At 35.8% G+C, this 25,905-nt stretch overlaps 1 protein-coding gene across 1 annotated transcript in view; it reads left to right on the top strand.

Moving 5' to 3' along the window:
• Nucleotides 1–806: 806 nt before the first annotated feature.
• The window catches only part of LOC110506139 (solute carrier family 12 member 1), a 58,988-nt gene continuing 33,889 nt past the window's right edge, over nt 807–25,905 (top strand). The window contains exons 1-6 of the mRNA XM_090222710.1: nt 807–1,447; nt 6,401–6,538; nt 8,996–9,071; nt 11,027–11,122; nt 11,530–11,669; nt 11,819–11,929. Of these exons, the coding sequence (XP_090078836.1) occupies nt 1,187–1,447; nt 6,401–6,538; nt 8,996–9,071; nt 11,027–11,122; nt 11,530–11,669; nt 11,819–11,929 (822 nt within the window). The 5' untranslated portion in view covers nt 807–1,186. The remainder of the gene's footprint in view (nt 1,448–6,400; nt 6,539–8,995; nt 9,072–11,026; nt 11,123–11,529; nt 11,670–11,818; nt 11,930–25,905) is intronic.

Below are 25,905 nucleotides of genomic sequence, written 5' to 3'. Positions count from 1 at the left end.
CTGATTTTTTAAATTCATTATTAAGCATAGAAATAGATGCTGGGATTGAGACAGACAATAGGCTTTACAAACACTAAGACTGTAGATGTATACACTGACAGAGTATCAACGCCAATTTACATAATTCGAGAATAAGGCAGAAGTTATTTCTCCACACCATGTGTCAATCATAAGCCCCTACCATTAGAGTCACATTGCCATTCCTCTCTAACCTATTCATTGTTTAGTGGCATATCATTAGAGTCTTTAAGCTTTAAACTTTTTCCTCGTGACCTTAAGCCTACATTTTTTTTTTTATATATATTGAGTGATAATTCACTTTTTAAAATAATTCCTATCATTGGCAGATCCTTTTGCGTATTTTAATCTATAGACTTAAAGCTGCAATATGTCACTTTTTGGGCGACCGGACCAAATTCACATAGAAATTTGTGTTATTGATCTGTCATTCTCATTGAAAGCAACCAGGAAATGGCGTAGCGATTTCTGCATTGTGCATCTTTAATATAAGTAATCTGTTTAAGATATTGTACCTTAATAGTCGTATTAAGGTAAGATATCAATAAAATGATATTGAAATAAGAGAAATTACTTGTATTAGGTTTTTCGGCGGTTAAAATAAGCAAAATTGTCTGCCAATGTAGTCAGATAAAAAACTATAAAAAATACTAATTTTAAGTGAATTATCACTCAATATAAGATATTTAGGCTTGCTTTGATTTCACACTGCGAGCTCCAGGTCTTTATCTTCCAAGGTGTTTATTACTTGGTTAATGTTTAGTCAGAGGCTTTGTGGCCCTGAGGATGCAGCAAGGACATCTGAGACATACAGGGTTCTGAGAGTGGTTGGTAGAACCGCTGGTTCAGCCAATGGCTGAGTCCCAGGCAGGGCCCAGCATAGGGGCCAGGAGGATATAAAGCTGGGGTGGCAGAGCCAACCTCAGCCTATATGACAGGTCTATAGGTCAGCTCTGGACCTACACAAGGATTTAACTAAACAGAATCAGATGAACCAACACTAGTCTGTCATACCAGCGCTCCAAACCCATAGCTGCCGATTGCTTCTGATACTTAGACAGTCTCTAGGCCCTGACCAGAGGACTGAAGGACCTCAGTATTCCTTTTCTGTAGTGTTTGACCTGTAGAAGCCAGTAGGTGTGAGGAGCCTGTATTTACAGCCAGTCTGATGGAGAATGATGCCTATGACAGGATCGGGGACGAACCCCCTAACTACGAGGAGACGTCTTTCTCCGGTGGTACCACCTCTAACGGTAATGGGACCGGTAACGGAGAGCACCGGGCCGTCCGTCCGTCCGTGGTCAGTGCGTTTGGTCATGACACGCTGGACCGCGTGCCCAACATCGACTTCTATCGGAATGCTGGGAGTGTGAGCGGTAACCGTGCGGTCCGACCGTCCCTGCAGGAGCTCCACGATGTCTTCCAGAAGGTCAGTGTGTGTGTGTCCTCCTCACCTCTACAACCCCCTCTACACACATCTGTATATCACTATCTTTTCCTTACCGACACACACATCACACAACTGTCTCCACCAAGTCAGCAGACTTCTAACTGGAATCAACTCTCCTTTAATCCAGACAATTCAGAAAGATCATTGAAATTCAGATTCAGTAAATGAAAAACATTTTTATGTGGAACATGTTTTGACAACAACATTGGCCTGTTTGTCTCTCAATTCAATGAAATCAATTCAAGGGGCTTTATGGTTAAGGGAAACATATGTTTACATTGTCAAAGCAAGTTAAATAAATAATTAACTAAAGTAAGAAGAAAAAAGAAAACATCAACAACAAAAATCTATGTCCAGTAAACATTTCACTGATAAAGGTTTGAAAAGGATCAAGACGTGTCAAATGTTATATTATCAGCTATGTGTTTTAACAATGTACATGTACATAGTACTACGACTAGTAGGGGAAGAAAGGAAACAGATAAATATTGGTTGTATTTACAATGTTGTTTTCATGGCAACTTGTCACAAATCTCTCTCTCTGTTTGTATTGGTTTCTCTCTGTTCATTTGTTTATCTCACTCTCTCTTTCTCTTTCTCTCTCTGACTGTGTGACAGATTACTATCATGTCACAACAGTGATTGGGTAACAGTCATGTCTGTTCTAAAAAAGGGAAAGTCACTTCCCACTGGGCAAAAATTGGTTGAATCAATGTTGTTTCAGCTTAATTTCTCAACATATTGTGATGTGGAATCTATGTGGGAAATACATTGGATTTGAAAAAAGTAATCAACAGCTGTTTTGAGGGTAACATTTCAACCACAAGATTGTGTCATCATGGTAACAAAATGTCCACATAGACAAACCTTGTATAAAATATGTTGGATTTGTACCTTTATAACAACGTCAGATCTTCAACATTATATCCACTATCAGTAGAATAAGAAAATACAATAGGCTAGGCAGCACCTCCTACTGGAGAACTGATTTATCTACAGCTACCCTCTGGCCTCACATCCAGGGTTTAAACAAGCCCTGCTGAGCTATGATCCTCCCGAGTGGCGCAGCGGTCTAAGGCACTGCATCTCAGTGCTAGAGGCGTCACTACAGACCCTGGTTCGATCCCGGACTGTATCACCGTGATCGGGAGTCCCATAGGGCGGCACACAACTGGTGCAGCGTCGTCCGGTTTAGGGGAGGGTTTGGCCGGGGTAGGCCGTAATTGTAAAATATGAATTTGTTCTTAACTGACTTGCCTAGTTAAATGAAGGTTAAATAAAAATGTTTTATAAAATAAAGACATTTGTCACTTACTTTTACCAGTGTGATTTGCTGTTGCTATTGAACCCATTCTAAAGGGTAGGTTTAACAGAGCAAATTACATGTGACCATAATGTATCAATCATATATCATCAATTAAGCTATTTTTAGCCCTATGTAGCATCAAAGTCATCAACAGCTATTGTCATCAACAGTCATCAACAGCTATTGTTTCAATTCAACCCAGGATTGAACTAAAAATAGACAATAGGATTTCCAGTGATAGTGTTATTGAATTGTGTTTGGTTGTCAACGCAACCAAATATCAACATTTGAAGGAAATGTATCTTCTGCTTGGATAGTTCCATCTGTACCACTGACTTAGTCTGGCTTTAATTCCACTTTGTTTTCAAATGAATCATTGTTGGATAAATAAATGTTGGATTGTCTCCATCTCAATCCAAAATCTAAGTTAAACAACAGGACTAAATCAAATTCAACTTTATTTAAAGTGTATTTAAACAACAGGACTAAATCAAATTCAACTTTATTTAAAGTGTATTTAAACAACAGGACTAAATCAAATTCAACTTTATTTAAAGTGTATTTAAACAACAGGACTAAATCAAATTCAACTTTATTTAAAGTGCATTTAAACAACAGGACTAAATCAAATTCAACTTTATTTAAAGTGTATTTAAACAACAGGACTAAATCAAATTCAACTTTATTTAAAGTGTATTTAAACAACAGGACTAAATCAAATTCAACTTTATTTAAAGTGCATTTAAACAACAGGACTAAATCAAATTCAACTTTATTTAAAGTGCATTTAAACAACAGGACTAAATCAAATTCAACTTTATTTAAAGTGCATTTAAACAACAGGACTAAATCAAATTCAACTTTATTTAAAGTGTATTTAAACAACAGGACTAAATCAAATTCAACTTTATTTAAAGTGCATTTAAACAACAGGACTAAATCAAATTCAACTTTATTTAAAGTGCAGTTAAACAACAGGACTAAATCAAATTCAACTTTATTTAAAGTGCATTTAAACAACAGGACTAAATCAAATTCAACTTTATTTAAAGTGTATTTAAACAACAGGACTAAATCAAATTCAACTTTATTTAAAGTGTATTTAAACAACAGGACTAAATCAAATTCAACTTTATTTAAAGTGTATTTAAACAACAGGACTAAATCAAATTCAACTTTATTTAAAGTGTATTTAAACAACAGGACTAAATCAAATTCAACTTTATTTAAAGTGCATTTAAACAACAGGACTAAATCAAATTCAACTTTATTTAAAGTGTATTTAAACAACAGGACTAAATCAAATTCAACTTTATTTAAAGTGTATTTAAACAACAGGACTAAATCAAATTCAACTTTATTTAAAGTGCATTTAAACAACAGGACTAAATCAAATTCAACTTTATTTAAAGTGCATTTAAACAACAGGACTAAATCAAATTCAACTTTATTTAAAGTGCATTTAAACAACAGGACTAAATCAAATTCAACTTTATTTAAAGTGCATTTAAAGTTTCATTTGCCTTTAATTCAGTGGCAAGCGGAAGATAAATCTCCTTCACATGTTGATATTTGGTTGTTTACAACCAAACACAATTCAGTATCACTTTTGAAATACAATAAACAGCCTATTAACTTGTTGACAAATTATATGGTGGATCCACATCTCCAACTCAGCCAAAAATAAAAGTTAAAGAATGGGATTAAGCCAGTTGACAGATGGAACTATCCAAGCAGTAGATATATCTCATTTAAATGTTCATATTTGGTTGCCTTGTCAACCAAACACAATTCAATTGTAATACAGTAAATAGGCTATCTTACAAACTAATGAAACATTCACCCTTAAAATGATCAACACATCCATGGTCACAGTTTGAGGTTACTGTAACTATAAATGTCTTCTTCCATCATCATATAAAGCATGCATGTTGAAGATAGCATGCAGAGGTATTCACAGGTCTGTGGAGATATTCACAATTGCTGTAATAATCTGCCCAGAATCTCGAATGGCATTGATCATTGCACCATGTTCTTTTAATGTAATCTCAACTGTAATCCAGGTAATTTGGTTCTGATATTAGATAAAGGACAGTAATAAGTAACACATAAATAAATCAACCAAATATCTGACATTGTTTTCCCATTTGAACTTTTGCTGTGACTTTAATGGTTAAAAGCACAGTGATAGACATTTTGGTGATAACTAAACCAGAAATCTGACATTGTTTGGTTGTGCTTTTAGATGGTTCCAAGCATAGTGACAACACATTGGAAACTCAACTTATGGCTTTATTTTTGAGTGGGTGAATATAGGTTGTAATCTCATTGATCAAGGTCTCAACCAAATATTTCCCAATTATCCACGTTGAAATGAGGTGGAGTGTGCAGTGGGATGGCCTTGGATTGGTCAACTCATTCCTCTTAAAGCATTTATAGACCTACTGTGTCCTGAAAGAGAACAACATGAACTCTCTGGAGGAAAGAACATATGTTTTACAGTCTCAGAGAGGAAGATAAGATAGAGAGAAAAGAGAGAGGAGAGAGAGAGATAAATGGAGTTTATAGTCCTTTAATCATTCATTTAACTGGAAACATTCCTGCCACTTTCATTAACCGCAGTTCAACCATCTTTCACACCCTATAAACCTACTGCCAACACTGGGACTGAACAGTCGTCAAAGACAGAGATAAGAATAGATCTACACAATGGTTGACATACTGACAGGCTAAAGTGTTTTATAGATTTGTAACACCTTTGGGTGACAGCCAGTCTGTTATCTCTGTCTGACAGCCACGCCATGCCCTACACCAGACAGAGATCTGAGCATCTCATTAAAGAGCTTGGTACTCATGTGTCCTTTAAACACTTCATATTCGTCTTACAAAAAGTTTAAACTGGGTCCACCCTGTTCTCTCTCTGTTCTATTCCCTCTCTCTCTCCTTCTCATCCTCTCTCTCTCTGTGTTCTATTCCCTCACTCTCTCTCTCTCTCTCCTTCTCTCTCTATCCTTCTCTCTCTCTCTCTCTCTCTCTCCCTCCTCTCTCTCTCTCTCTGTGTTCTATTCCCTCACTCTCTCTCTCTCTCATTCTCTCTCTCTCCTTCTCTCTCTCTCTCTCTCTCTCTCTCTCTCCCTCCTTCTCTCTCTCTCTCTCTCTCTCTCTCTCCGTTCTATTCCCTCACTCTCTCCTTCTCTCTCTCTCTCTCACACACACAGAGTGCAGTCTTCAAGGACAAGCACACAGTATAATAATGCTTCTCCAAACATGTATTCATCTTCATCAGAATCAAACTGCACGACTCTCTCTCTCACACACACACACACACACACTCAGGAACAAGAACACTGCGTCTCTTGTTTGATTGATTTAGAAAGAGAACATTTCAACAGGGTTCTGACCTCATAGAGACTTACCTATCTAACAGGAGGCCCAGAATTCTAACATCAAGTTACTGTACTGCTAACTCTCTCTGATTTCCTAAAGACAAAACTAATCTAAACTTCCTCTAAAGTTTCAACAAATTCCTTCTTCCTCTACCAGCCGTATTCTTTATCTTCCTCCAGGTAGACTGGAGTGATACGTACCCCTGACAAGTCTTTTCCTGTCCTATTTTCTCTCTCTAGAATGGAAGGATCTCAGTGACGAACACGGTGGAGGACAGAGAGGGGAGCGACGGGACGCCGTCAGACGATGTGGAGTCTGTCATTCCCCTGGACAACAAAGATGGAACCGTGAGGTTCGGCTGGATAAAGGGAGTCCTGGTTAGTAGAGATGGGTTACTGTTATGAGAACTTTGTAAACTGAACTTCACTTAAATTATTCTGTCTATTACTAAGGATTTGTAAGGTTCTTATTGAAATGAAATATACAGAGGCCAGTTTACAATAGTCAGTAAGGTGTATATACGAGAGCGCTGCTGTACATATACAAAGACATTCCTTTTATAACTTTCTCTTACCCTACACACATACATACACACCAACATAGGGGTTTTCTCATGAGTCTCACCACAGTTTATTACCACTCAGCTGACAGTTCCAGTCTCCCCCAGATACAAGAGCTCTGGAGGGGCCCTCCCTGTCCTACCTTATCTCCCCAGAGTTACAGCCAGGTCGGTTCAAACATAGGTTAATGCCCCTCTTCGTTCTCTTTCGACACACACATACATTCCTTTCTTCCTAGGTCTATGCTACATAACCCCTTCCTAATCAACAAACATTATTTAACACTACTAGAAAGATAGGGTATAATTCTGTTAGTTATAATTCTACGTTAAATGTATACATCATTTAGTCATTATTCATAATAAATCCCATAACAGTTGCATTGGACAGGGTTAGGAGGGTCCTGGGGAGCTGAGATGGGTTATATTGGACAGGGTTAGGAGGGTCCTGGGGAGTGGAGATGGGTTACATTGGACAGGGTTAGGAGGGTCCTGAGGAGTGGAGATGGGTTACATTGGGCAGGGTTAGGAGGGTCCTGGTTAGTAGAGATGGGTTACATTGGACAGGGTTAGGAGGGTCCTGGTTAGTAGAGATGGGTTACATTGGACAGGGTTAGGAGGGTCCTGAGGAGTGGAGATGGGTTACATTGGGCAGGGTTAGGAGGGTCCTGGTTAGTAGAGATGGGTTACATTGGACAGGGTTAGGAGGGTCCTGGGGAGTGGAGATGGGTTATATTGGACAGGGTTAGGAGGGTCCTGAGGAGTGGAGATGGGTTACATTGGACAGGGTTATGAGGGTCCTGAGGAGTGGAGATGGGTTACATTGGGCAGGGTTAGGAGGGTCCTGGTTAGTAGAGATGGGTTACATTGGACAGGGTTAGGAGGGTCCTGGGGAGTGGAGATGGGTTATATTGGGGGAGGGTTAGGAGGGTCCTGGGGAGTGGAGATGGGTTATATTGGACAGGGTTAGGAGGGTCCTGGGGAGTGGAGATGGGTTATATTGGGGCAGGGTTAGGAGGGTCCTGGGAGTAGTGATGGGTTATTTTGGGGCAGGGTTAGGAGGGTCCTGGGGAGTGGAGATGGGTTGTATTGGGGCAGGATTAGGATGGTTCTTAATGGGGTCCTGGCGAGGGCAGCTGGTTATGGGAACTGGCCTGTCCTAATGGGAACCTGGTGAGGGAAGTTTGTTATAGGGACTGGTCTAATGGGATCCTGGTGAGGGCAGTTGGTTATGGGGACTGGCCTAATGGGATCCTGGTGAGGGCAGTTGGTTATGGGGACTGGCTTGTCCTAATGGGATCCTGGTGAGGGCAGTTGGTTATGGGGACTGGCCTAATGGGATCCTGGTGAGGGCAGTTTGTTATGGGGACTGTCCTAATGGGATCCTGGTGAGGGCAGTTTTATGGGGACTGGCCTAATGGGATCCTGGTGAGGGCAGTTGGTTATGGGGACTGGCCTAATGGGATCCTGGTGAAGGCAGTTGGTTATGGGGACTGGCCTGTCCTAATGGGATCGTGGTGAGTAGGAATGGAGTCTTAGAGAGTGTGGCTGGATATCGAGCAGGGTGAATGGGGAGTCCTGGTCTGTGTGGTCAGGTTATGGGAACTTCTTCTACTGGGGGTCACTGGGGGTCACCCTGGCCACTCCTGAGCTGTATATCACAACCCAGCATCAATAACCTGCATACCTCAGTGATACCCTGACAGGTCACATGATCTGTCTGGAAGCCTCAGACACAGACACCGACACAGCGATCTGTCATAACCCGGTCTCTATCTAACCTAACTACGATCTGACTGGAAGCGAAGAGACAAGGTCAAAGTAATCCTGCCTTATGTGTAACTCAGGGCTAACCCCAGTCTCTACCTAACCTAGCCTCTCTCCTACTCTCTGTCTCTCTCCTCCTCTCTCTCGTCCTCTCTCGCCGCCTCTGTCTCCTCCTGTCCCTCTCCTCCCCTCGCTCTCCTCCTGTCTCTCCTCCTCTCTCTCCTCCTCTGTCTCCTCCTGTCTCTCTCCTCCTCTCGCTCTCCTCCTGTCTCTCCTCCCCTCGCTCTCCTCCTGTCTGTCCTCCTCTCTCTCCTCCTGTCTCTCCTCCTCTCTCCTATCTCTCCTCCTCTCTCCTCTCTCTCCTCCTGTCTCTCCTACTGTCTCTCATCCTCTCTCCTCCTCTCTCTCCTCCTCTCCCTCCTCTTGTCTTTCCTCCTCTCTCATCCTCTCTTTCCTCCTGTCTCTCCTCAACTCTCCTCTCGCTCCTCTTGTCTTTCCTCCTCTCTAGGTGAGATGTATGTTGAACATCTGGGGTGTGATGCTGTTCATCCGTCTGTCCTGGGTGTTTGGACAGGCCGGCTGGGGTAAGTACAACACAGAGTAATAAATAATTACACCACACACACTATCAGAAAAAAGGAGTGCTATGTAGCAGGCTCCTTTTCAGGTCAGATAGAACCCTTTAGGTTTCCAAAAAGAACCAGGTTACAAAAAAATAATCTGGATTCCAAATAGATAAAGGTTGGTATTGGGAACCAGAAAGAGTTCTACCCATCTTAAATTCAGATGGTTCCCCAATACTCCCCTACAGAAGTGCTATTCAAAGTTGGGGTCGCGATGGGGTAACTGCAGTGGGGTCACGATGGGGTAACTGCAGTGGGGTCACGATGGGGTAACTGCAGTGGGGTTGCGATGGGGTAACTGCAGTGGGGTCACGATGGGGTAACTGCAGTGGGGTCACGATAGGGTAACTGCAGTGGGGTCGCGATGGGGTAACTGCAGTAGGGTCACCAAAATGTTTTTAAAAATCATATTTTAAACAATGAGGAGTACAGATTATTACTGTATTACTGTATACAATATACAAACATTTAGAGAAAGATCATTTGAAAGCTACAATTTTATTGAGAAAATGTATTTATTGGTTTCTTTTCATGTTGATAAGAAATGAATATGCAATGAACATTTTAAGGTTGTGTCTTTAGATTTGGGTTGGGGTCGCAAGAAATGATTGGGGGGAAAATGGGGTCCCCAGAAATTCTGGTGGAAAAAATTGGCTCCCCGCTGGAAAAGTTTGAATACCTCTGACCTACTGGGACATTCTTTGTTGCACTCTTTGTTTCTGAGAGTGTAGACATGCAAAAATATGTACAACACAAAAAGACAACCAGTCAGCTCCCAGTGTCCTTCACTCTGAGGTCAAAGCAAAGGAAGTAGCTGGAATGTACCAGGTGTGTGTGTGTGTGTGTTTCTCAGGGGTGAGGACCTCTTTATGGAGCATAACTAATGTATTTCAGAGCGCTGGCTGCAGTGCAGATAGAGACCATGACAGATATCAGAGTAAACCGCCTGCTGGAACTAACAGCCTGCAGGCCTACAGCACCATTAGTCCTGAGAATGGACCATTTCAGACGCACAGAAGGCTTCACTGTGTTTCTCAAGGTGTTAGAGGTGACTGGAGGGGACAGAAGGCTACACTGTGTTTCTCAAGGTGTTAGAGGTGACTGGAGGGCACAGAAGGCTTCACTGTGTTTCTCAAGGTGTTAGAGGTGACTGGAGGGCACAGAAGGCTTCACTGTGTTTCTCAAGGTGTTAGAGGTGACTGGAGGGGACAGAAGGCTTCACTGTGTTTCTCAAGGTGTTAGAGGTGACTGGAGGGGACAGAAGGCTTCACTGTGTTTCTCAAGGTGTTAGAGGTGACTGGAGGGGACAGAAGGCTTCACTTGTGTTTTTCAAGGTGTTAGAGGTGCCTGGAGGGGACAGAAGGCTTCACTGTGTTTCTCAAGGTGTTAGAGGTGACTGGAGGGCACAGAAGGTGTGGTCAGGTGTTAGAAAGAGGAGGTGGTAGATTATTTCAGAACCAGCACAATGTGACAAAAACAGCACTCTACACTCCTTTATACACGGGTTCTTAAAGTCGTACTCCAGTTTCTGATTTAGCTCATTTATCAGCTGATTTACTTAACAAAAGGCACATCTCAATAGGTGGTCCAGGTATCCTTATGATATGGCACAAGTGGGGGTTGGCCTTTCCTCTTCTGTTCTCTAATGCTCCTCTATTGTTCCTCAAGCAAGGGAGGAGGCGGATGACATCACAACTTCCCATCCGACCAACTCCTTGAAGTTTGCAGTTGTGTTTTTGTTTTTAAACGATTTTGCTCAAAACATAAAATTGCTGGAGGACCATCTTTAAGAAGAAAAGAAAGACATTTCAGTGTGGAATTCAAACTTCGCAAAACATTGTATGCCTTCACATGTAGACAGACTGTAAATGGCCTGAGCAGGGGTGAGTTGGATTAACAGGTATTTTGTGTTTTAGGTCTGGGCATTGTGGTCATTGCTCTGAGCTGTGTGGTGACCACCGTCACAGGTCTCTCCATGTCTGCTATCTGCACCAATGGAGTGGTACGAGGAGGTGAGTCAACCAAATCAAATCAAATGTTATTTGTCACATGCGCCGAATATAACAGGTGTCGGTAGACCTTACAGTGAAATGCTTACTTACAAGTCCTTAACTAACAATGTTTTGAGAAGAATAAGTGCTAAGTAAAAAAAAACATGTAAGAAAAAAAGAAAAGAAAAATAGAAAAATAACAAATAATTAAAGAGCGGCAGTAAAATAACAGTAGCGAGGCTTTATACAGGCACTCAACACATTATAAACATGAGACAATGTTGAAAAAACAAGGAGAGCTCAAAGGTTGTTTTCAATGACTGTCCACTGTATGTACAAGTAGAGGAATGTTATTATCCCTGCTCCCTACCTGCTCTGTGTCCACTGTATGTACAAGTAGAGGAATGTTATTACTGATTGGTTTCCAGGAGGGGCGTACTACCTGATATCACGTAGTCTGGGACCAGAGTTTGGCGGTTCCATTGGTCTCATCTTCGCCTTCGCTAACGCTGTTGCCGTGGCGATGTACGTGGTGGGCTTCGCAGAGACTGTGGTTGACCTACTCAAGGTACGTAGCATCTGTGTGTGTGTGTGTGTGTGTGTGTGTCAGATCACTGACTGTGGTCCCTCTCTCCCTCTCCCCCCTCTCTCTCTCTACCTCTCCATGTGCATCTCTCTCTCCACCTCTGTCTCCCCCTCCTTCCCTCTCCTCTACAGGAAAACAATGCCATTATGATAGATGAGCTGAATGACATCAGGATCATCGGCTGTATCTCGGTGGTACTGCTGCTGGGGATCTCAGTGGCCGGGATGGAGTGGGAGGCCAAGGTGAGATACTACACTACGCTACATTACATTATACTACACATTATACTACATTAAACTACAGTACACTACATTATACAACACTACGCTACATTATACTACATTATACTATACTATGCTACATTACATTATACTACACTACACTACAATAAACAACACTACTCTACATTATACTACACTACAATAAACAACACTACTCTACATTATACTACATTATACTACACTACATTATACAACACTACACTACTCTACACTACATTACATTATACTACTCTACTCTACATTACACTATACTACTCTACTCTACATTATAGTATGCTACTCTACTCTACATTACATTATACTATTCTACTCTACATTACATTATACTACTCTACTCTACATTACACTATACTACTCTACTCTACATTACACTACTCTACTCTACACTACATTACATTATACTACTCTACTCTACACTACATTACATTATACTACTCTACACTACATTACATTATACTACTCTACTCTACATTACATTACTACTCTACTCTACATTACATTATACTACTCTACTCTACATTACATTACTACTCTACTCTACATTACATTACACTACTCTACACTACATTACATTATACTACTCTACTCTACACTACATTACACTACTCTACACTACATTATAGTATGCTACTCTACTCTACATTACATTATACTATTCTACTCTACATTACACTACTCTACTCTACACTACATTACATTATACTACTCTACACTACATTACATTATACTACTCTACACTACATTACATTATACTACTCTACTCTACATTACATTACTACTCTACTCTACATTACATTACACTACTCTACACTACATTACATTATACTACTCTACTCTACATTACATTACTACTCTACTCTACATTACATTACACTACTCTACACTACATTACATTATACTACTCTACTCTACACTACATTATACTACTCCACACTACATTACATTATACTACTCTACACTACATTACATTATACTACTCTACGCTACATTACATTATACTACTCTACTCTACATTACATTATACTACTCTACGGTACATTACATTATACTACTCTACATTACATTATACTACTCTACATTACATTATACTACTCTACACTACGGTACATTACATTATACTACTCTACATTACATTATACTACTCTACATTACATTATACTACTCTACATTACACTACTCTACATTACATTATACTACTCTACACTACATTACATTATACTACTCTACACTACATTATACTACTCTACTCTACATTACATTATACTACTCTACACTACATTACATTATACTACTCTACACTACATTACATTATACTACTCTACTCTACATTACATTATACTACTCTACTCTACTCTACATTACATTATACTACTCTACTCTACATTACATTATACTACTCTACTCTACATTACATTATACTACTCTACACTACATTACATTATACTACTCTACTCTACTCTACATTACATTATACTACTCTACTCTACATTACATTATACTACTCTACTCTACTCTACATTACATTATACTACTCTACTCTACATTACATTATACTACTCTACTCTACATTACATTATACTACTCTACTCTACACTACATTACATTATACTACTCTACTCTACTCTACATTACATTATACTACTCTACTCTACATTACATTATACTACTCTACTCTACATTACATTATACTACTCTACACTACATTACATTATACTACTCTACTCTACATTACATTATACTACTCTACTCTACATTACATTATACTACTCTACTCTACATTACATTATACTACTCTACACTACATTACATTATACTACTCTACTCTACACTACATTACATTATACTACTCTACTCTACACTACATTACACTACTCTACACTACATTACATTATACTACTCTACATTACACTCCTCTACACTACATTACATTATACTACTCTACTCTACATTACACTACTCTACACTACACTACTCTACATTACACTCCTCTACACTACATTACATTATACTACTCTACATTACACTACTCTACATTACATTATACTACTCTACACTACATTACATTATACTACTCTACATTACACTACTCTACACTACACTACTCTACATTACACTCCTCTACACTACATTACATTATACTACTCTACATTACACTACTCTACATTACATTATACTACTCTACACTACATTACATTATACTACTCTACATTACACTACTCTACATTACATTACATTACACTACTCTACTCTACATTACATTATACTACTCTACTCTACTCTACATTACATTATACTACTCTACTCTACATTACACTACTCTACACTACATTACACTACTCTACACTACATTACATTATACTACTCTACATTACACTCCTCTACACTACATTACATTATACTACTCTACTCTACATTACACTACTCTACACTACACTACTCTACTCTACATTATACTACTCTACACTACATTACACTACTCTACACTACATTACATTATACTACTCTACTCTACATTACATTATACTACTCTACACTACATTACATTATACTACTCTACTCTACATTACATTACACTACTCTACACTACATTACATTACACTACTCTACACTACATTACATTATACTACTCTACTCTACATTACATTATACTACTCTACACTACATTACATTATACTACTCTACTCTACACTACATTATACTACTCTACTCTACACTACATTACCTTATACTACTCTACACTACATTACATTACACTACTCTACACTACATTACCTTATACTACTCTACACTACATTACATTACACTACTCTACACTACATTGCATTATACTACTCTACACTACATTACATTATACTACTCTACTCTACACTACATTATACTACTCTACACTACATTACACTACTCTACTCTACGCTACATTACAGTATACTACTCTACGCTACATTACACTACTCTACTCTACGCTACATTACACTACTCTACTCTACGCTACATTACATTATACTACTCTACACTACACTACATTACACTACTCTACTCTACATTACATTATACTACTCTACACTACACTACATTATACTACTCTACGCTACATTACATTATACTACTCTACTCTACACTACACTACATTATACTACTCTACGCTACATTATATTATACTACTCTACTCTACTCTACTCTACATTACATTATACTACTCTACGCTACATTACATTATACTACTCTACGCTACATTACATTATACTACTCTACATTACATTATACTACTCTACACTACATTACATTATACTACTCTACATTACATTATACTACGCTACATTACATTATACTACTCTACTCTACACTACATTATACTACTCTACACTACATTACATTACACTACTCTACACTACTCTACACTACATTACATTATACTACTCTACACTACATTACATTATACTACTCTACACTACATTACATTATACTACTCTACACTACTCTACACTACATTACATTATACTACTCTACACTACATTACATTATACTACTCTACTCTACATTACACTATACTACTCTACTCTACATTATACTACTCTACACTACATTACATTATACTACTCTACACTACACTACATTACATTATACTACACTACATTACATTATACTACTCTACTCTACACTACATTACATTATACTACTCTACACTACATTACATTATACTACTCTACTCTACATTACATTATACTACTCTACTCTACATTACATTATACTACTCTACACTACATTACATTACACTACTCTACTCTACATTACCTTATACTACTCTACACAACATTACATTACACTACTCTACACTACATTACATTATACTACTCTACTCTACACTACATTATACTACTCTACTCTACACTACATTACCTTATACTACTCTACACTACATTACATTACACTACTCTACACTACATTACCTTATACTACTCTACACTACATTACATTACACTACTCTACACTACATTGCATTATACTACTCTACACTACATTACATTATACTACTCTACTCTACACTACATTATACTACTCTACACTACATTACACTACTCTACTCTACGCTACATTACAGTATACTACTCTACGCTACATTACACTACTCTACTCTACGCTACATTACACTACTCTACTCTACGCTACATTACATTATACTACTCTACACTACACTACATTACATTATACTACTCTACATTACATTATACTACTCTACGCTACATTACACTATACTACTCTACACTACACTACATTATACTACTCTACACTACATTACATTACATTATACTACTCTACATTACATTATACTACTCTACGCTACATTACATTATACTACTCTACACTACATTACATTATACTACTCTACGCTACATTACATTATACTACTCTACTCTACACTACATTATACTACTCTACGCTACATTATATTATACTACTCTACTCTACTCTACTCTACATTACATTATACTACTCTACGCTACATTACATTATACTACTCTACGCTACATTACATTATACTACTCTACTCTACATTACATTATACTACTCTACACTACATTACATTATACTACTCTACGCTACATTACATTACACTACTCTACACTACATTACATTATACTACTCTACGCTACATTACATTACACTACTCTACACTACATTACATTATACTACTCTACTCTACGCTACATTACACTATACTACTCTACACTACATTACATTATACTACTCTACACTACATTACATTATACTACTCTACATTACATTATACTACTCTACTCTACATTACATTATACTACTCTACTCTACACTACATTATACTACTCTACGCTACATTACATTATACTACTCTACATTACATTACACTACTCTACATTACATTATACTACTCTACGCTACATTACACTATACTACTCTACACTACATTACATTATACTACTCTACGCTACATTACACTATACTACTCTACACTACACTACATTATACTACTCTACGCTACATTACATTATACTACTCTACTCTACACTACATTATACTACTCTACGCTACATTATATTATACTACTCTACTCTACATTACATTATACTACTCTACGCTACATTACATTATACTACTCTACGCTACATTACATTATACTACTCTACACTACATTATACTACTCTACGCTACACTACATTATACTACTCTACTCTACATTACATTATACTACTCTACACTACATTATACTACTCTACGCTACACTACATTACACTACTCTACGCTACTCAACATTACATTACACTACTCTACATTACATTATACTACTCTACACTACACTACATTATACTACTCTACACTACATTACATTATACTACTCTACGCTACATTACATTACACTACTCTACACTACATTACATTATACTACTCTACTCTATGCTACATTACATTATACTACTCTACACTACACTACATTATACTACTCTACGCTACATTACATTACATTACACTACTCTACACTACACTACATTACACTACTCTACTCTACGCTACATTACATTATACTACTCTACACTACACTACATTATACTACTCTACTCTACGCTACATTACATTATACTACTCTACACTACACTACATTATACTACTCTACGCTACATTACATTATACTACTCTACACTACATTACATTATACTACTCTACACTACATTACATTATACTACTCTACTCTACATTACATTATACTACTCTACACTACACTACATTATACTACTCTACGCTACTCTAAGCTACATTACATTATACTACTCTACACTACATTACATTATACTACTCTACACTACATTACATTATACTACTCTACTCTACACTACATTATACTACTCTACACTACATTACATTACACTACTCTACACTACTCTACACTACATTACATTATACTACTCTACACTACATTACATTATACTACTCTACATTACATTATACTACGCTACATTACATTATACTACTCTACACTACACTACATTACACTACTCTACTCTACATTACATTATACTACTCTACTCTACATTATAGTATACTACTCTACACTACATTACATTATACTACTCTACACTACATTACATTATACTACTCTACCTTACATTACATTATACTACGCTACATTACATTATACTACTCTACATTACACTACTCTACTCTACACTACATTACATTATACTACTCTACTCTACACTACATTACATTATACTACTCTACTCTACACTACATTATACTACTCTACACTACATTACATTATACTACTCTACACTACATTACATTATACTACTCTACACTACACTACATTATACTACTCTACACTACACTACATTATACTACTCTACACTACACTACATTATACTACTCTACACTACATTACATTATACTACTCTACACTACACTACATTATACTACTCTACACTACATTACATTATACTACTCTACACTACACTACATTATACTACTCTACACTACATTACATTATACTACTCTACACTACACTACATTATACTACTCTACACTACATTACATTATACTACTCTACACTACATTACATTATACTACTCTACACTACATTACATTATACTACTCTACTCTACATTACATTATACTACTCTACACTACATTACATTATACTACTCTACTCTACACTACATTATACTACTCTACTCTACATTATAGTATACTACTCTACTCTACACTACATTACATTACACTACTCTACATTACATTATACTACTCTACACTACATTACATTATACTACTCTACTCTACATTACATTATACTACTCTACTCTACACTACATTATACTACTCTACTCTACATTATAGTATACTACTCTACTCTACACTACATTACATTACACTACTCTACATTACATTATACTACTCTACACTACATTACACTACTCTACACTACATTACATTATACTACTCTACTCTACATTACATTATACTACTCTACTCTACACTACATTATACTACTCTACTCTACATTATAGTATACTACTCTACTCTACACTACATTACATTACACTACTCTACATTACATTATACTACTCTACACTACATTACACTACTCTACACTACATTACATTATACTACTCTACTCTACACTACATTACATTATACTACTCTACTCTACACTACATTACATTATACTACTCTACACTACATTACATTATACTACTCTACTCTACTCTACATTACATTATACTACTCTACTCTACATTACATTATACTACTCTACATTACATTACACTACTGTACACTACATTACATTATACTACTCTACGCTACATTACATTATACTACTCTACACTACTCTACTCTACATTACATTATACTACTCTACACTACATTATACTACTCTACTCTACATTACATTATACTACACTACGCTACATTACACTACTCTACTCTACATTACATTATACTACTCTACGCTACATTACACTACTCTACTCTACACTACATTACATTATACTACTCTACGCTACATTACATTATACTACTCTACTCTACATTACATTATACTACTCTACACTACATTACATTATACTACTCTACACTACATTACATTATACTACTCTACACTACATTACATTATACTACTCTACACTACATTACATTATACTACTCTACTCTACATTACATTATACTACTCTACGCTACATTACATTATACTACTCTACACTACATTACATTATACTACTCTACACTACATTATACTACTCTACACTACATTACATTATACTACTCTACACTACATTACATTATACTACTCTACGCTACATTATATTATACTACTCTACACTACATTACATTATACTACTCTACTCTACTCTACTCTACATTACATTATACTACTCTACTCTACATTACATTATACTACTCTACGCTACATTACACTACTCTATACTACACTACATTATACTACTCTACACTACACTACATTATACTACTCTACACTACATTACATTATACTACTCTACTCTACATTACATTATACTACTCTACTCTACATTACATTATACTACTCTACTCTACTCTACTCTACATTACATTATACTACTCTACTCTACATTACATTATACTACTCTACGCTACTCTACGCTACATTACATTATACTACTCTACACTACATTACATTATACTACTCTACTCTACATTACATTATACTACTCTACTCTACATTACATTATACTACTCTACACTACATTACATTATACTACTCTACACTACATTACATTATACTACTCTACTCTACATTACATTATACTACTCTACTCTACTCTACTCTACATTACATTATACTACTCTACTCTACATTACATTATACTACTCTACGCTACTCTACGCTACATTGCACTACTCTACTCTACGCTACATGACATTATACTACTCTACGCTACATTACACTACTCTACTCTACGCTACATTACAGTATACTACTCTACGCTACATTGCACTACTCTACTCTACGCTACATTACACTACTCTACTCTACGCTACATTATACTACTCTACTCTACGCTACATTACATTATACTACTCTACGCTACATTACATTACACTACTCTACACTACATTACATTATACTACTCTACTCTACATTACATTTTACTACTCTACTCTACACTACATTACATTATACTACTCTACTCTACACTACATTACATTATACTACTCTACTCTACGCTACATTACATTATACTACTCGACATTACATTATACTACTCTACTCTACATTACATTACATTATACTACTCCACACTACATTACATTATACTACTCGACATTACATTATACTACTCTACACTACATTACATTATACTACTCTACACTACATTACATTACACTACTCGACATTACATTATACTACTCTACACTACATTACATTATACTACTCTACTCTACATTACATTATACTACTCTACTCTACATTACATTATACTACTCTACACTACATTACATTACACTACTCTACACTACATTACATTATACTACTCTACGCTACATTACATTATACTACTCTACACTACATTACATTATACACCTCTACACTACATTACATTATACTACTCTACACTACATTATACAACTCTACTCTACATTACATTATACTACACTACGCTACATTACACTACTCTACTCTACATTACAGTACACTACTCTACGCTACATTTCACTACTCTACTCTACTCTACATTACATTATACTACTCTACTCTACACTACATTACATTATACTACTCTACTCTACTCTACTTTACATTACATTATACTACTCTACTCTACGCTACATTACACTACTCTACTCTACACTACACTACATTACACTACTCTACTCTACATTACATTATACTACTCTACACTACATTACATTATACTACTCTACACTACATTACATTATACTACTCTACTCTACATTACATTATACTACTCTACGCTACATTACATTACACTACTCTACACTACATTACATTATACTACTCTACTCTACATTACATTATACTACTCTACTCTACACTACATTACATTATACTACTCTACACTACATTACATTATACTACTCTACTCTACACTACATTACATTATACTACTCTACTCTACGCTACATCATACTACTCTACTCTACACTACATTACATTATACTACTCTACTCTACATTACATTATACTACTCTACTCTACACTACATTACAATGTACTACTCTACTCTACATTACATTATACTACTCTACACTACATTACATTATACTACTCTACACTACATTACATTATACTACTCTACACTACATTACATTATACTACTCTACTCTACATTACATTATACTACTCTACTCTACATTACATTATACTACTCTACTCTACACTACATTACATTATACTACTCTACACTACATTACATTATACTACTCTACTCTACACTACATTACATTATACTACTTTACACTACATTACATTATACTACTCTACTCTACATTACATTATACTACTCTACTCTACATTACATTATACTACTCTACACTACATTACAGTATACTACTCTACACTACATTACATTATACTACTCTACTCTACACTACATTATACTACTCTACTCTACATTACATTATACTACTCTACTCTACTCTACACTACATTACATTATACTACTCTACACTACATTACAGTATACTACTCTACACTACATTACATTATACTACTCTACTCTACATTACATTATACTACTCTACACTACATGACATTATACTACTCTACTCTACATTACATTATACTACTCTACTCTACTCTACACTACATTACATTATACTACTCTACTCTACATTACATTATACTACTCTAAACTACATTACATTATACTACTCTACACTACATTACATTATACTACTCTACACTACATTACATTATACTACTCTACACTACATTACATTATACTACTCTACTCTACATTACATTATACTACTCTACTCTACATTACATTATACTACTCTACTCTACACTACATTATACTACTCTACACTACATTACATTATACTACTCGACACTACATTACATTATACTACTCTACACTACATTACATTATACTACTCTACACTACTGTACATTACATTATACTACTCTACTCTACACTACATTATACTACTCTACACTACATTACATTATACTACTCTACTCTACACTACATTACATTATACTACTCTACACTACGTTACATTATACTACTCTACACTACATTACATTATACTACTCTACACTACATTACATTATAGTACTCTACACTACATTACATTATACTACTCTACTCTACATTACATTATACTACTCTACTCTACATTACATTATACTACTCTACACTACATTACATTATACTACTCTACTCTACATTACATTACACTACTCTACACTACACTACATTATACTACTCTACTCTACATTACATTATACTACTCTACTCTACATTACATTATACTACTCTACACTACATTACATTATACTACTCTACTCTACATTACATTATACTACTCTACACTACATTACATTACACTACTCTACACTACACTACATTATACTACTCTACTCTACATTACATTATACTACTCTACGCTACATTACATTATACTACTCTACTCTACATTACATTATACTACTCTACACTACGGTACATTACATTATACTACTCTACATTACATTATACTACTCTACATTACATTATACTACTCTACATTACACTACTCTACATTACATTATACTACTCTACACTACATTACATTATACTACTCTACACTACATTATACTACTCTACTCTACATTACATTATACTACTCTACACTACATTACATTATACTACTCTACACTACATTACATTATACTACTCTACTCTACATTACATTATACTACTCTACTCTACTCTACATTACATTATACTACTCTACTCTACATTACACTACTCTACACTACATTACACTACTCTACACTACATTACATTATACTACTCTACATTACACTCCTCTACACTACATTACATTATACTACTCTACTCTACATTACACTACTCTACACTACACTACTCTACATTACACTCCTCTACACTACATTACATTATACTACTCTACATTACACTACTCTACATTACATTATACTACTCTACACTACATTACATTATACTACTCTACACTACACTACTCTACATTACATTACATTACACTACTCTACTCTACATTACATTATACTACTCTACTCTACTCTACATTACATTATACTACTCTACTCTACATTACACTACTCTACACTACATTACACTACTCTACACTACATTACATTATACTACTCTACATTACACTCCTCTACACTACATTACATTATACTACTCTACTCTACATTACACTACTCTACACTACACTACTCTACTCTACATTATACTACTCTACACTACATTACACTACTCTACACTACATTACATTACACTACTCTACACTACATTACATTATACTACTCTACTCTACATTACATTACACTACTCTACACTACATTACATTACACTACTCTACACTACATTACATTATACTACTCTACTCTACATTACATTATACTACTCTACACTACATTACATTATACTACTCTACTCTACACTACATTATACTACTCTACTCTACACTACATTACCTTATACTACTCTACACTACATTACATTACACTACTCTACACTACATTACCTTATACTACTCTACACTACATTACATTACACTACTCTACACTACATTGCATTATACTACTCTACACTACATTACATTATACTACTCTACTCTACACTACATTATACTACTCTACACTACATTACACTACTCTACTCTACGCTACATTACAGTATACTACTCTACGCTACATTACACTACTCTACTCTACGCTACATTACACTACTCTACTCTACGCTACATTACATTATACTACTCTACACTACACTACATTACACTACTCTACTCTACATTACATTATACTACTCTACTCTACATTACATTATACTACTCTACTCTACATTACATTATACTACTCTACACTACACTACATTATACTACTCTACGCTACATTACATTATACTACTCTACTCTACACTACATTATACTACTCTACACTACACTACATTATAGTACTCTACACTACATGACATTACACTACTCTACGCTACATTACATTATACTACTCTACGCTACATTATATTATACTACTCTACTCTACTCTACTCTACATTACATTATACTACTCTACGCTACATTACATTATACTACTCTACGCTACATTACATTATACTACTCTACATTACATTATACTACTCTACATTACATTATACTACTCTACATTACATTATACTACGCTACATTACATTATACTACTCTACTCTACACTACATTATACTACTCTACACTACATTACATTACACTACTCTACACTACTCTACACTACATTACATTATACTACTCTACACTACATTACATTATACTACTCTACACTACTCTACACTACATTACATTATACTACTCTACACTACATTACATTATACTACTCTACTCTACATTACACTATACTACTCTACTCTACATTATACTACTCTACACTACATTACATTATACTACTCTACACTACACTACATTACATTATACTACACTACATTACATTATACTACTCTACTCTACACTACATTACATTATACTACTCTACACTACATTACATTATACTACTCTACTCTACATTACATTATACTACTCTACTCTACATTACATTATACTACTCTACACTACATTACATTACACTACTCTACTCTACATTACCTTATACTACTCTACACAACATTACATTACACTACTCTACACTACATTACATTATACTACTCTACTCTACACTACATTATACTACTCTACTCTACACTACATTACCTTATACTACTCTACACTACATTACATTACACTACTCTACACTACATGACCTTATACTACTCTACACTACATTACATTACACTACTCTACACTACATTGCATTATACTACTCTACACTACATTACATTATACTACTCTACTCTACACTACATTATACTACTCTACACTACATTACACTACTCTACTCTACGCTACATTACAGTATACTACTCTACGCTACATTACACTACTCTACTCTACGCTACATTACACTACTCTACTCTACGCTACATTACATTATACTACTCTACACTACACTACATTACATTATACTACTCTACGCTACATTACACTATACTACTCTACACTACACTACATTATACTACTCTACGCTACATTACATTATACTACTCTACTCTACACTACATTATACTACTCTACGCTACATTATATTATACTACTCTACTCTACTCTACTCTACATTACATTAT

The sequence above is a fragment of the Oncorhynchus mykiss genome, chromosome 26 (assembly GCF_057628025.1).
Source record: "Oncorhynchus mykiss isolate SJ-2025 chromosome 26, ASM5762802v1, whole genome shotgun sequence".
NCBI lineage: Eukaryota > Metazoa > Chordata > Actinopteri > Salmoniformes > Salmonidae > Oncorhynchus > Oncorhynchus mykiss.
Note: the sequence above shows the minus strand (reverse complement) of the source record. Positions and strands in the feature narration are given on the sequence as shown.